The 14,292-nt window shown below is 46.9% G+C and overlaps 1 protein-coding gene across 1 annotated transcript in view; it reads right to left on the reverse strand.

The window, feature by feature from the left end:
- Nucleotides 1-14,292, reverse strand: part of Vit (vitrin) — a 114,385-nt gene that overhangs the window by 16,612 nt on the left and 83,481 nt on the right. The window contains exons 8-9 of the mRNA XM_013155699.3: nt 9,771-9,833; nt 6,606-6,753 (exon numbers count right to left, since the gene is read on the reverse strand). Of these exons, the coding sequence (XP_013011153.2) occupies nt 6,606-6,753; nt 9,771-9,833 (211 nt within the window). The remainder of the gene's footprint in view (nt 1-6,605; nt 6,754-9,770; nt 9,834-14,292) is intronic.

Raw genomic sequence — 14,292 nt, forward strand, 5'->3', positions numbered from 1 at the left:
TGGTTACAATGTGATGTTTTATGGACTTAGTCAATGAGATGAAGTATTTTCATGAGAAGAGGAAGATGTTCCAGGGGAGAGTCCAGTGGCTGCAGAGTAAGGGGCAGGCTTGTTCCTTCAGGGTACCAGTTGGCTCAGACTCAAAATGATCTACCTCCGCTAAACAGATACGAGCTTTATCAGAGCAGCTATGGTAGCCCAGAGGGGGCTGCACAGGATGTTGTGCAACTAGCCCTTATGAGTAGACACTGGCTTTTTGGACATTTCCTATCCTCAGAGAAGGGGGAACAGGGTTTTAGTTTTTAGATATTTTGTTTTGGTAATTGGTGGCAATATTTCCACCCATCTACTAAAAAGAGTAGAAAACTAGCTTGCACGACCCTCTCTCTGCTTGAGGAAGTAGATGTGCACACTGCTGACCAGTCTCTCCCGAACCCACTACTCCAGCCACTGAGCTAAGTACACACCAGCAGGTGCAGACATAATCATAACAGAGCTTCCCAAGCTCAGACATGCGTCAAATCACCTGCAGATTCTGGTGCCTGTAGGACCAGATTGAGGTCTGAGGTTCTGTATTTTAGCAACCTGCCAGATGATAACTGAGTCACACTTCGAGTAGCAATGTCCTAGCAGGTGCTTCAGGAATCAAGAAAATCAGCAGTGGGGTTGTTAGGGATAAAAGGGGGGAGGAATAATAAATATGCAGTCTAGAGAAGGGGAGGCAAAGACTGAGAGGAGAGGGATGGAGCTCTGCAGACCTCTGACTATTCACCTGGAGGAAGGCAACAGGGGCCGGGGGCAGAGGACTGCACAGGCTCATGGGACTGTCCATGCCTTTGTTCTCTGGTTGCACAAAGGAATCACCTGGGAAGCTCTCAAAATAATGATGCCTGGACTCCTCATGCAGGAATTCTGATGTTATGGATCTGACGTTTGGGATGGGCGCCGGGATTCTCAAGAGCTCCCAGGTGGCTCTTACATGCATGGGATGGTCATCTGCTTCTCAACTGGGAGAGTGTCCTGAGGACCCCTGATAAGCCCAGCAAATGTGGGAGTTTATGGGGAACTGTGGGTGGAAGTCAAGTGCTATTGTTTTGTAGGTACCTCCAGAGAACTTCATGAAAGGTGACAGAAAAATGCCCAAGATTCCTGTGCATGTCTTCCTGAGGACCATGGCTGGACCTGTTTGCCTGCTGTTTCTCAGAGGGGTGTGCCCAGGGATGGGGGTGGCAGTCTTTGCAAGAGTCCAAAGGCTCTGGATACTCCGGCCCAGGGAGATGACAGGCAGCTGTTCTAAGGTCCTTTTAATTCTTGGAAAGGTGATGTTTGCCAAGGGAGCAGAATTGAGAGACCCAAGTCTGACAAGCCTGCTGCTGGGCTCTACCTGGGAAGCTGGGCTGCCTTCCCTCCTGGGAGGTGGCCATTCTCAGCCTCTGCCATGGATCTGGAATAAGAGATTACAGTGCAGACTTCTGGGTCTCACCCCTTTGCCTGCTGCTGGTTTTATAGATCCAGGGAGAGGCCTGGGTATCAGAACCCCTTACGTTTCCCCAGGTGATGGGAAGTCAGGGCCCACACAATCCCTTGCTGCTTGCAAACTTCTCAGGATACTCGATTCATAACTGCTGGGCCCATTCCAGCTGTCCCTTGGACCCAAGCCTCTCCTTCCTTTACTCAAAGAACGTGAGAGACTGGCCCTTGTTGCCAGTTATATTCGTTTGCAATTTCTGCTGCAGCAAATGACCATAAACATCACAGCTTAAACAACACACATTAGTTTACAGCTCTCGGCATCTAAAATCCAAGTTGAGTCTCTGTGGACGTCACTCAAGGTGCCCGAAGGGCCATGAAAGCTCTGGGGAGAATCTATTTCCTTCCGCAAGCTTCTCAATGACACGGCATCCTTGCCAATGGCCGTTTCCTCTTCCAACTCAGCAGTTTCCCACCTCCTGACTGTTCTTTAGTCCCTTCTCCCTCTGCCTTTCCACAGTGCGAAAGGTCCTCCACTTTTAGGGACTCATGATTAGACCGGGAGAGCCTGAAGGCGATCTCTGCTCTCAGAATCTTTCCCTTTAATCCTTTCTGCAAGGTCCCTTTCATTCAGGGGTTTGGATGTGGACAGTTTTCAGGATCTTTATTCTGCCAGGTCCAGGAGCCTTTGACTTTCCCTCCACCGTTGCTGCCCTGTCCTCATCCATGAGAGGCCCCGGGTGTCCCTCCTGCTCAGGGGCAGGAAAGGGTGCTGTGGGCTTCTGTCTGCGAGTTTTTAGTCCAGAGCCGAGAGGTAAGTAGCGGGAGGAGATGCACCCCAAATCAAGGCCTCTCCTTGGGGCAAACGCTGGAGAGTGAACATGTCAGTGTCACTGAGGTGGAGACCTTTCCTGGGCTGGGCCAGAGGCAGAAGCTCTGTTAGAGCATTGCAGGAGCAAAAAACCACGAGGCAAGCAGAAGACGCTGGTCTGCTGAGGGCAGATGATGTGGACAAGCAGACAGCCAGAGATGCCTGGAGATGAAGGACAGAAGGAGGGCGAGCGCCTCACTGTGAATCTCCCTCTACCACCTGGAATGGTTTTCCATTCTTTGTACCCAAAGGATCATTGAGTAAGCTCTGAGGAATCAAGATGTGCTGCACTTTGTAAATCAGACCATTCTTCGGCTTCTTGAATTTTTATTTCTTGTTTCCTGTTGATATTTACACAAATCTTCTACATGGAAAATTTAAGATTTTTAAAGAAAACCCAACTCTCCTAAGGAAGAACAGGAAAAGGCAGGTCTGGGGAGCTCTGTGGCACGGTGGCCACTGTGACAGAAGCTTGAGCTTGACGGGAGGACAAATTTGGGGTCACGGGCTTCTGCTCCTTTCCAACCTCAGCCTCTCCTTCAAGCACTTGTCCTCGATGGCAAGAGGTTTCTTTGCAGGGCCGCCCATCTATTCTACAAAGAGGCAGAACCACTTGTTTATTGGGGCCTCGGGCTCCCACAATTCCAAAACTCGGAGCTGATTACAAGTGGCAGTAGAGAGTGCATGATGGTTCATTTTGGTTGTCAACTCTGCTGGAGGAGGAGATGCCTGGAAAATTGGTACAGCACACTTCTGGGTGTGTTTTCAGAGAAGATGGATCTGTGGGTCGGGGAACTGCATGGGAAAGTCCTGCCCGGAACGTAAGCAGCAACAACCCACAGGCTGCGGGACCAGCAGGCACCAAGAAGTGGACGGGGAAGGTGGCCTGTGTAGGTGAGGGGCCGCGTGTCTTTGCTGTTGCCCTCACTGACATCTGATTCCAGACCCTTCGGCCTTCTAACATGAACTTGGACCGGCGGCTTTCCAGGGGCTCTCAGCCTTCATCTTTGGGCTGGCTCTGCCTCCTTCTCTTGTTCTGAGGCTTGCACCCTCTTGGATTGAACATCCGCAGGTTTCTACAGCTTTCTAACTTGCAAGTGGTCATTGTGGAACTATCCAGCAACTGGTGGGGGCAATTTATAAATCCTGTTTTATCATTATATGTGGTGTGTAGGTTCTGTTTCTCTAGAGAACCCCTAAAACACAAGCTGTAGAATCTGGTGAGAACCCAAAACACTGTGAGGAGAATCAGATTCCCAGATTTCCAGCATGCCTGTCCTTTTCCAGAAACACAGGCTCTGATCTGGGTCTGCCTCCTACGCTTTGCTGCAGACCCCCTTCCTCTGCATAAGATGGAGAAAGAGAGCTCGGCACCTGACCCCACAGCAGTCTCAGCTGTGTAAACAGGCACCCTCCAGCTCCAGCAGGCAGCGCTCTAATTTATTTTGTTTCTCTCTCCCCATGGGTAGATTTACAACTTCGATGCAACTCATCGGTTCATCTGAGATCATCCCACCTAGCTGGGGCCTGAGGCTGGAAGGAAAGGGAAGCGACTCAGTAGTCTGTTAGTGTAACACTCGTTTTACTGGATGTCTTCTGGCTACGAAGCCCATCGGTGAATTACAGAACGCCAGGCTGACAGAGCCCTCATAAATCACTGGCTGACCGCTTACATGGAGAGGTTAAGTGACTGGCTTAGGGTCCCACCGCAGGGCTAAGGTCAGGATCTAGATGGCCCGTCAGCAGACCACTGTGCATCCTCTGCACCCTGTTGCCAAAGCAAGGTGACGATGATGAATTGGTTTATGTGATTATAAGGGGGTGGAGGGCACACACATTTCCCTGAGTGCTTTAAATTAATAGGGAGCCGGAAAAACAAAAGGCAGATGCTAAGGAACATTTTAAAAGCGAAACTAGAAAGTGGGAAGGTAATCTTTTTCTTGCAAAGGGTAATCACGGTAGGAAAGTCTAGGAGAATATGTTGTGGAGTGTGTTTGTATGCACGAGTGCATGTGTGTGTGTTTTGGATTATACAACAGAATACGTCAGGGGTTGCACAATTATTGAGAAGAGAAATATTTATTTGCTTGTATTTGTTATTTACTTGTTTACTTATTTTTGAGACAGGGTCTCACTATGCAGTGCAGGCTGGCCTTGAATTCACTCTGTAGCCTAGGATGGCCTCAGACTCATGGTGAGCCTCCTGCTTCAGCCTCCTGAGTACTGGGATTACAGGCCTGGTTAAGGAACATTTCTTACTACGGTTCTGAGGCCTAGGCGTTCATCTGGGGCATCCCACGGAAGAAGGCAGAAGGGCAAGAGAGCTTGAGAGAGCTAAAGTAACACAGGGCTGAGCTCACTTCAGTAGCAAACACACCCTCCCAGTAACTACCCCAGGCCCTTGATGATACCAGTAGTCAATTCCTAATCAGCCCTTAAAGGTCCCAACTTCCCACACTGCTGCCTGGGGAGTAAGTTTCCACCACACAAACACGGGGGGACACATTCAAGCCACAGCAGAGAGAAGGGATCTTTGTTGGTTTTTCTTTCCTGCTACATCTATAACCCAAGTTCTCACTGGCACACAACATTATCCTAGGGCCATTTTTCTTTTGCTTGACATATTCATCACCGAGTTTCATATCTTGCTATAAACCTTGGTATACATAGTTCTGAAAGCAGCTATTTTTAATGCAAGATGACACATTCAAGCTTTGAGCCCTCTAATAAAATGGACTAGGGACATCTGGTACTAAAATATTGTATTTCCTCCCTATAGAAAAGCCTGCTATTTGTTTGATACCTTAAAAACTAACACAGGAATGAAAATAGGTTAATGTTTTCAAAACAACAAAACAATAATTTTTTAAAGCCTTATTTCACAACAAAAGCCTTTAAGATAGAGTACTTGACATTGAGATAGGGTAGTTGTGGCACTTAGCTATTTTTATATAATTGACTCTGACTACATGTAAGTGCCAATTAATCTATTAAATTTTCCCCACAAGAAGATAGGACTAAATGTATTACTGGAATTTAATTCTCAAAATGCAAAATGCAATAGGTTCTTTCGAAAACTAAAGCCAGGCATGGTGGCTCACGCCTATAATCCCAGCACTCAGGAGGCTGAGGCAGATCACTGCAATTTCCAGAACAGCCTGGGCTACAAAGTGAGTTCAAGGCCAGCCTCAACTACACAGTAAGAACCTGTCTCAAAACAAAAACAAAGCAAAACAAACAAAGAAAAAAGAAAGCTGAAGCTTTTTTGCAATAACTTAAAAATAAACTTTCTCCTATCTTAATAGATCTATTTCAGCTAAAATGCTGCTTCATGAAACCTCTGCAGAGCTGGAGGCCTCCTGGCTATTGCTATCACCTCTGCTTTTCAGAAGGAGCCTGCAAGCTACGGCTACAGCTGAGGCACGAAGCTATGCTGATTTCCACCTCTGCAGGCCAAACCACAGGCTCTGGGGGAAGGCAGGCAGCCTGCAGGCTCAGTGGTGGCACGGTCACCTTGGCCCCAACAGCTGTTGGTCAAAAAAACACCTCTTTGAGTTATGAATCTGGGATTTGTGCCTGTTCTCTCTTTTCATTGTTTATTATCTATCAGAAATCTACTCTTACCTGAAATGAGATTGATTTATTATCTTAAACAAGAAAATAAAGAAGGCTGAGTTTGGAATGGTAATAAGACCCCTTAATTCCAATCCTTGGTAAAATAATAAGGCAGATTGGGGACAGTCACTTAAGTGAGCAGCTGACTGATGGGGCTCCCCTGTCTCTCGGGCTCCCCAGAGCCTCATGAGCTTTTCGGGCCGCAGTGCAGAGGCCCAAAGTTAGTTAGAGAAAATGGGAATACAGCCTACGGCACTGAGCCCACTAGGCATCTTACCTGGAAGTGGATGGTGGTTCAGGGGAACAGACACAAGTCCTAATAGTCAAGGATAACAGAGAATTTAACCTGCTGCATCTACAGATGGGGGGACGACTGGTGATCAGAGAAACAATAAATGGCTAAAGCACGATTTGCACCCAGTTCTTTATCAGTCGTATTGCAAATGTCATGTCCTCACAAGTATGCGTTAAACTGTCTGCCCCTCAAGGAGGCTCACATTGCTTGCCTGGCATCCAGATTGTTCCAATTTTTTCATTGACCTTACCCAGGACAGATCTGTGCTCTAGGACATGCTGGTATTATGTGTGGCATCATATTAAGCAAACACCATCGCTTTGCTCCTAAATGCAGAACATGAACTGCACTCACCCATACTGAACAACACCCATCAGAGGACCGGAGGGGCCCACGTCAAGAGCCTGGGCGATGTCAGCCAGGAACTGCTTCTGGATTCCAAACCGACGCTTGCCGATGCTGGAGCTCCCATCGATTAAAAAGGACAAGTCGACTTTGCAGTCTGAGGAATGGAAAGAAGACTGTTATTCTAATTATCTCCCTTTGCATTCACGCAGGCAGCCCCTCGCTCCTGTCTTTCCCCAGCAGCCCCTGAGATTCCAAGGAAGAGAAATTAAGAAAGAGGCAGCAGGTCTCAGGGTGCCCTCACTTACACCCCAGCCCTGTTGGCTCTTTGAGACAAGGCCTCACTAAGTTGCCAGGTTGTGATCCTCCTGGCTCAGTCTTCAGAGTGGTTGGCACGCAGGTGTGTGCCGCTGTGCCCAGCAGGTCAGCTCTGCAGCGGGTCTCAAAGCTTTTGCTTATCGTCTGCCTAGTCTGGTCATTCAGTGACTTCTGGTTCTTGTCAGCTGGCTTCTCCTGTTCTTTTCTTTGCTGCCTCCAAAGCTGCCTATAGTCAAGCATAATTCTGGAGATGAAGATTGGTAGAGGCAAATAAAATCAAGAACTGGGAGTTAAAGATGCCACTGAAGCCCGGAATGAATAGAATAGCGCAGAACTGCTGTACCCCTTCTTATCTACCTGGTCCCCAAGTCCACGACTCATTTTTTCTCCAGGTCCAGCCTTGCAGTGTGAAGTGTTGCCAGCAGGTGGCAGTGATGTTCTTCAGGGATTGCCACCTACTAACACCTACTCTTTGCTAGATGTGTGGACTCTCAAATTCCACTCAAACCTATAGAATGGAATCTGCATTTTAATAAGGGAGCTTGGCTGATTCATGTACACAGTAAAGTTGGAGAAGCTCTCCTGAATAAGATGAGTTTTACTTCCAGATGTCAGCAGATCAGTGCAATATGGATTTTAAAATATTTTTTTGGATGGGAGGGGAGGGCTGATTTTGTATTCCTTTATCTTAAATGTAAAACAGTACAGTATGTGGCTTTTGAAGCAACTGTTTGGGCTTCTCTTGTGAGAGTTTTTTCTTATTTTTTTTGTATCTTCAGCTGTGCTCAGCAACTGTACATTCTGTACCAGGAATTGAACTCAGGACCTTGCACTTGCCAGGTACGCACTTACGCTGCTGAGCTGTATCCGCAGCCCAACACATTCATTTCTTAGCTAGGCTTTCTAAAGGAAAGCTAGGTATTTCTCTGTTTACTTAGTTTTTACTCAGCGCCATGATGGCTGTTGAGATCACCTTTGATTTCCTTTGCCTAGATATTTCATGACACTGGCTCCAGCTCATATGATGTCTAAGACCTGGTGACTTTTTTATATCCAGATGAAGACAGGCTGATCTGAAGGATGGCATCAATACTGATAGGAGAGTTGGGCTGTGAAATCTTCAGCTTGAGAAATTTCCTGTGGTCACAGAGGACAGATGTTGGAGGGCAAAGAAGAAAAGGTAAGATACAGTATCAGTGGGAATGAATCTACCAATTACCTTAATTTCTTTCGTATAATTCGATAGGATGCTTCGTGTTGTCCAATACATCAGGCCAGTGTTTCTTAACCCTGGATACATAACAGAGTCATGCACCTCTCAGTGCTGTTCATGCCATTTCCACTAACAAAGATGCCTGGAAATTACCCCAGGTAGTGCTTCTCAAGGGGACCAAAGACTCTGAATTTGTAACAAATGCCCAGGTGATCCCAATGCTGCTGGGCCCCAGATAACATATGGTATAGCCAAGTCCAAGGAGAATCTGATATGTGTACATATGAGGCAGGAAGTGGGCATTTCTAATTGTAAAGAAGTCTTGAAGCTGGGCATGATGCCACATGCCAAAATCCCAGTACTCGAGAGGCTGAGGCAGGAGGATTTCCATGAGTTCAAGGTCAACCTGGATTACACAGTTAGCTCAAGGCCAGCCTAAACTATATAATGAAACTCTATCTCAACAAACAAACAAACATTCAGACAATGCTCACACACAGCAGAGTTGAAACTCATGGCCCATTGATGGCCGACCCGTAGCTACTTTCTAGGGTAGTTTGCAAGTGTGTTTTTCTGTAGTTTGCAGATGACCACATCTTTCTCCTTTTCTTCTCCTTCTCTCGTCCCTCTTCTCTGGTCTCCTTACATAGCGTCTCCTCCCCCTACTGTGGTTCTTCAGGTTTAACTTCTCTATTTCTTCTGACTCTGCTCTAATTTAGCAAGATCATATCTTCTGTTCTCACAGCTTCCGTGCTGAACCATTGCTCATTATTTTCCAACTCTAATTTTTTCTTCTTTGGATATATATATATATATTTTGTCTTTTTTGTTTTTATCAGTACCAGGGATCGAACTCACGACCGCACACTTACAAGGCAGGCGCTTATGCCGCTGAGCTAAATCCCCAGCCTTTCTTCGGATATATTTTAATACCCATTTAAGATTAACTTAGAGAAAAGACAGGAGACTATGTGATATCCTGGTTTCCCTAGGTTTCATGTGGGCAGTTTGGTGTGCAGACCTGTTCAATTCAATGTGAATGTGAGCAAACAGTTGCCAGGTAAACTTTCCTGGCCACGATCTTCTCTCCAGCTCCACTTCTAAATTTCTGACTGGGCTGTTCCATGTGAATGCTGGCTCTGAGCCATCAGCTTTCTCCTGAACTGGACACCTTGGAGAAGATGATCCACATAAATGTCTCATCCCGTCCCCGAACCTGCTCCATCCTGTGTTCCTCCTCTTTCAGGCCTTTATTCCAATCCCGTAAGGTTCTTTTTCCTCTGTAGCTCTCAAATTTGCCTGTTTCCATTTCCAACCGCAAGCTCTGGCCACCATCACCTCCATGGTACCGTTGTCCCTGCTGAAGGGCCCGTCCGCTCCTCTCATCTGCCATTGTGTCCTCATGCCCAATGTCACCTTGTTGCCATAGTGATATTTAAAAACCTGATCTTTTCCTCCTCGTGTGCACAGTTTAAATCATTCAAAAGCTTCCTTTTCTCCCTGGAACAATGTGACAGAAGAGAGGAGATAAATGGTCCATGGCAGGGGAGAGACAGCCTTGGGTGGGAGTGCGTGGGTGGGGAACAGAAAGAGCAGATCAGATGTCAAACCCACCCTGGGTTTTTAGTTGTCAGTTAACTTACTCGGATCTCCCTGGGATGCCGGCTCCAAAGCCTGTGTGCTTAATTCTTCTTTTGGAACAAATCCTGGAAAAGAGCAGTAAAACTCTGGTGACTTACAAGTACAGGAAGCATCTGGCCTTCCCCCAGGGAAGGAGGCTCGGTGGTATTCACACCTAGCTCAGGGGCTTGGCTTATACCTGGCTATTTTCTGTATCATTCCTACTCTGAGACGAACAAGAATAAATTCATATTTACTGACAGTCTGCTAAAGATAATACTCTGTTGGGTGCTTGAACATCAGGAGACCTGTCTCTCATTTCAACCTACTCGATCTGAGCCTTAGTTTCCTTATCTGAAAGCAGAAAGAACTTTGTTAGTGTTAATGATTCCTCTTAAAATTCTGAAAATCTTGAGGTCAGGAAATCTGTGCTTTGCACAAACCTTCCCTGTGCCCAGCACGTGTTGGCGCTCAGTCTTTTTCCCTTTAAGGAAATCTAGAAAGTCGAGGAGAAAGTGAGCTGGGTGTAGACCCGGGAAGAAGGGCTCAGATAAAAAAGTAACTCAAAAGGTGGAGAGGAGGAAGAGTTCCTGTTGGGAGAGGTTGTGGAGGAGGTGAGTTTTAGCCTGACGCAGGGTAGGGACGGTTCTTTAGAGCCATGTAAGGAAACGAAGACAATAAATGCGAATTCTTTCAGGCTGGGTAAGACCCCAGGTTTCCAGGCAGAGCTCCGCAGGAAGTGGACGTGACTCTCCAGTTTTCAGGGCGCCCGCCCGGAAGCCCAGGCGCTTGGCAGGCGGAGCGGGCGCTGGGCGCAGTCCTGGCTCTGGCTGCAGTGTGCTTTCTCCTGGCACTCTGGCTTATTTTTTTTCCAGTTCGCAAAGCACATGATTTCATCTTCCCATCAAAGATCAGCTAGCTCACCCCACTTCCTCACATCATTAAAAAATTCATTTTGGGTGTTTAATAGCATTTCTCAGCCAGAAAGCCTTTCAGGGTGACGCCTTGAAGTTGTAGGTCGTAGGGAGGGGAACCGAACCGAGCTGGGCCGAGGCCTCCCCGTCCTCCAGCGCCACTCATCGCAGTGTCCCCCAGCAGTACAACGTCTAGGAGGCTTGGTTTATTGGAATTTCAAACAAATAATGCAGCAAACAGCCAGGATAAGGTTTGCAAACAAGGAAGAGAAAACAGGCCATCAAAGTGCTGCTGGATGGGGTCTAACACAATTCATTTGAGGTGGGGGACTAACTCCACTCTGGCTTTTTGTCTTCACGTGTCCTCTGTCCCTTTTGTTAACTTTCCCCTTCACTGCAGGTCTCCTTACAGAACTTTCCACATCTCTTCGCGGGACCTGAAAGTCACAGTCATTAGAAAGCGTGGACACTTAGAGGAGCATGGCTTTGAGGGACACCAGCTGCATTTTGCAATCCTCTTAGGTCTGTGCTTCTGTGCAGCCTGATCTGGCCAGGACTGAGAGATTGGCTGCGGCTAAAAGGGCTGGTTCCATCCTCTACAAGTGTGTTTCTCCTGATTTTTAAAGTTAAAAAGAAACTTGTTCCTTAGACCAAACCAGCAGTACCTTTGAAGTGAACTGCTAGAATCCCGTTTGCTAATTGTGAAAGAAAGGTCAGTCCAGGACTGTGGGACCACAGTTTTGGATGAAGTCACCTTTAATGGGTGTGATTTTCCTGTGTAAAACTTTGAAAGCCGAAGGCATAATTATTGTTGCCCATTTAATTCACTAGATTCCAAGAACCACGGATTCTAGGATGCTAAAGGGCCTAAAAATCTCATCTAGTCTAAACCCTCAGGCTGCTTTTACAACATTGCCATTAAGTACCTGGTTGGGGGGCTGGGGATTTAGCTCAGCGGCATAAGCACCTGCCTTGCAAGCAGGCAGTCATGAGTTCGATCCCTGGTACCAATAAAAATGAAAAAGACAAAAAAAAAAAAAAAAAAAAAAAAAAAGTACCTGGTTGGTACTTCAATACCCCCAGAGGCAAGGAATTCATCAGATGTCCATGCAAAATAGCATGTAGGTATATTCCTGCTTGGATTACTGAGACTGAAAAAATTTCATTGGAGGGATCTGAAATGTCTAACCTCATGTATTTTCATCAGTTGATTCATCTGTCTGTCCATACATCCAAACCCAGCCCATGCATACATATTTAGCACTCAATAGGTGCTTAATAGCACTCTAGATAGACACATTGGTGCCACCTGATTGGATTATCGTCTTTGGAATCAGACGGATCAAGTCTGATCCCTCCAGGGAGCAGCCGTCCACCCAGTTCCTGAGCTTCCACTTCCATATGCCTTAAGGAGAATGAAATCATGTGGCACCTGGATTCTACATGCTTCGAGAGGCTTGATGCCCTTCGTCACAAACATGTTGATGGCATGGAAGGGTGGTGGTGAAGGGCAGATTCTTGCCCAACAATTCATGATCTCTCTGGGGGAATGGCAGCTCAGAAACGGCATGAACGTTTCAGGAAACCTCATAACACAACAATGACTGCTGATTTCTTCCCCCGCTTAGAAGGCTGAGGGTGTGAGCCACTGTTTCATTTCATGCAGGCTCTGTGCTTTGCTCTCAACTGGAATTATTCGCACACTCAGAAGTGGTGCTATTTTTCTGTCTGGGGTTAAGAGCCAGGCAATTTTAAAAGGCAATCCATGCTCTTACACACACTGGTTTAATAGGAAGAAGTGAGGTTAATCCGGTTCAGCCATTAACCAGTTGTGTGACCCCGATTAAGTTAGGTAGCTTCTGGGGACCTTAATTTAGTAAATAACCGTACTGGGGTCACACAGTCTCCATGTTCAAAATATTTAGGATTTATCTTTAAACATTTTGCTCCTTTAGATTATTACTCTATCGCCACCTACTGGTGAAAGTATGCACTTTGCTCTACTCCTCAAAAACATGGCTTTTTCTGCTTTTTGCCCCCCATTTTTTCTTGCCTAAGCACCCTTGAAAGCCATGAAGATTAGCATGCTGGGTGCTTTACTATGTTGACAGGAGATAAAAAGTTCCCTGGTACCAAGGGTTTCCAAACCTCTTATTTCTGACCTGGAAGTTTGTCTTTCTATTAAAGCCACTTTCATCATTTTTTGGGACAAGTTTGAACTAACACATTCATCTAAAGGCCAAGGGTTGAAAAATATTTGTACAGCTGAGACCTGGTGTGTTTTGGACTTGGTAGTAATGAGGAGTAAGTTTGTGAGAACATTTATGTTCTGTTGTCAAGGAGGAACAGAGCAATGCGGGAAAAGTCAGAAGACCCCTCTTAGGGCTGGCAATCCTGGGGGACCCAGCTTCACCCACCTCCACCTGCTGTTTTCTCCTGTGCAAGCCGAGACTGGAAAGACTTTCCTGCCCTGTCTCACAAGCAAGAGCCTCTGAAGAGGTCAGTGTGAATGCGATCCCTCTGAAGAGTGCGAGCCACTCTTGAAAAACCAAACAAAACAGGGCATTATTTTTGTGGCCATCTTTGCTTAGCTGCCTCATGGATACAGTCAGAGTTAAAAGAAGAATTGGTGCTGAGTGATTTCCATGGTAAGAGTGTAGACACCGTAACATTTATCTAGAGTCTGTTCGGTTTCCCACAGAGGTACTTTATAAGCAGTAAGTTACGGTGGCCCTGTGGGTCAGGTGTAACTATGACAGTATGTGACCAGTGAGAAAGCTGTCACTCAGGGAGCAGCAGAGCGCTTAAGCACTGTCTGTTTAGCTGGGGTGAGGAGGAGTGGTTGGTTGCTACAGCATCTTAGGGCACTTGTTTAGGCCACTGAAGAGCTGGGCTTTGCACAGCCCCCGGAAACTCCTGTTAATGTGACTGAGTCTTCAAACAGGCCTGCTTCCTCTGAGCCCAGTGATGATCTCTGTACTGGTTTCATCTCCTGTTTCTCTGCTTAGGATCCAAGTGGGAGCTGCAACCTCTGGCCCTTAGGGTGCTAAAATTTTATGAGACAGAAGCCTAGATGAACCTTCAGCTCCCGAGTTCCTCCCCAGTGACTCTGCTGGCTGCAGTGCCGTGTGGTCTGGAAGACAGCAGGCCCCTGGAGCCAGAGACTCGCTGGACCATCTGTCCTTCTTCCTAGCATCACGTTTCTAGAGCCCAGCAGCTATAGCCAAGGAATCGACACATCAAAAGCCCATGGCATGGGGACTTCCAGTGAAGGCTGGGGACAATCTGAAGTCCAGGTACCAGCTGTCATCCACCCATAATCCTGTGCTTATTATTGGGTTACCTTTCAGGACTGTGTGGGATCCTCACTTGGACCTGGCAGTCTTTTCTTGTGGAAACCTTAACCCTGTAACCATGGGTTTCCAAGCCAGTGAAGTTTGACTCCAATGGAGCTCATGGTACATGAAGCCACTCGGCTTCAGGACAGTTCTCAGGGGGTCACTAAGTTCTAATTGGACTTATCAGGTCACTAAGTTCTAATTGGATCCGACTACACCAGGAGCTGGGACCACAGCAGGCCCTCCTAAGCCAATTCTGAGGGACCTTATAGGACAAAGGGGGCTGGCAATAG

The sequence above is a fragment of the Cavia porcellus genome, unplaced genomic scaffold (assembly GCF_034190915.1).
Source record: "Cavia porcellus strain 051 isolate PalLab524CR breed Dunkin Hartley unplaced genomic scaffold, mCavPor4.1 scaffold_1, whole genome shotgun sequence".
Lineage (NCBI taxonomy): Eukaryota > Metazoa > Chordata > Mammalia > Rodentia > Caviidae > Cavia > Cavia porcellus.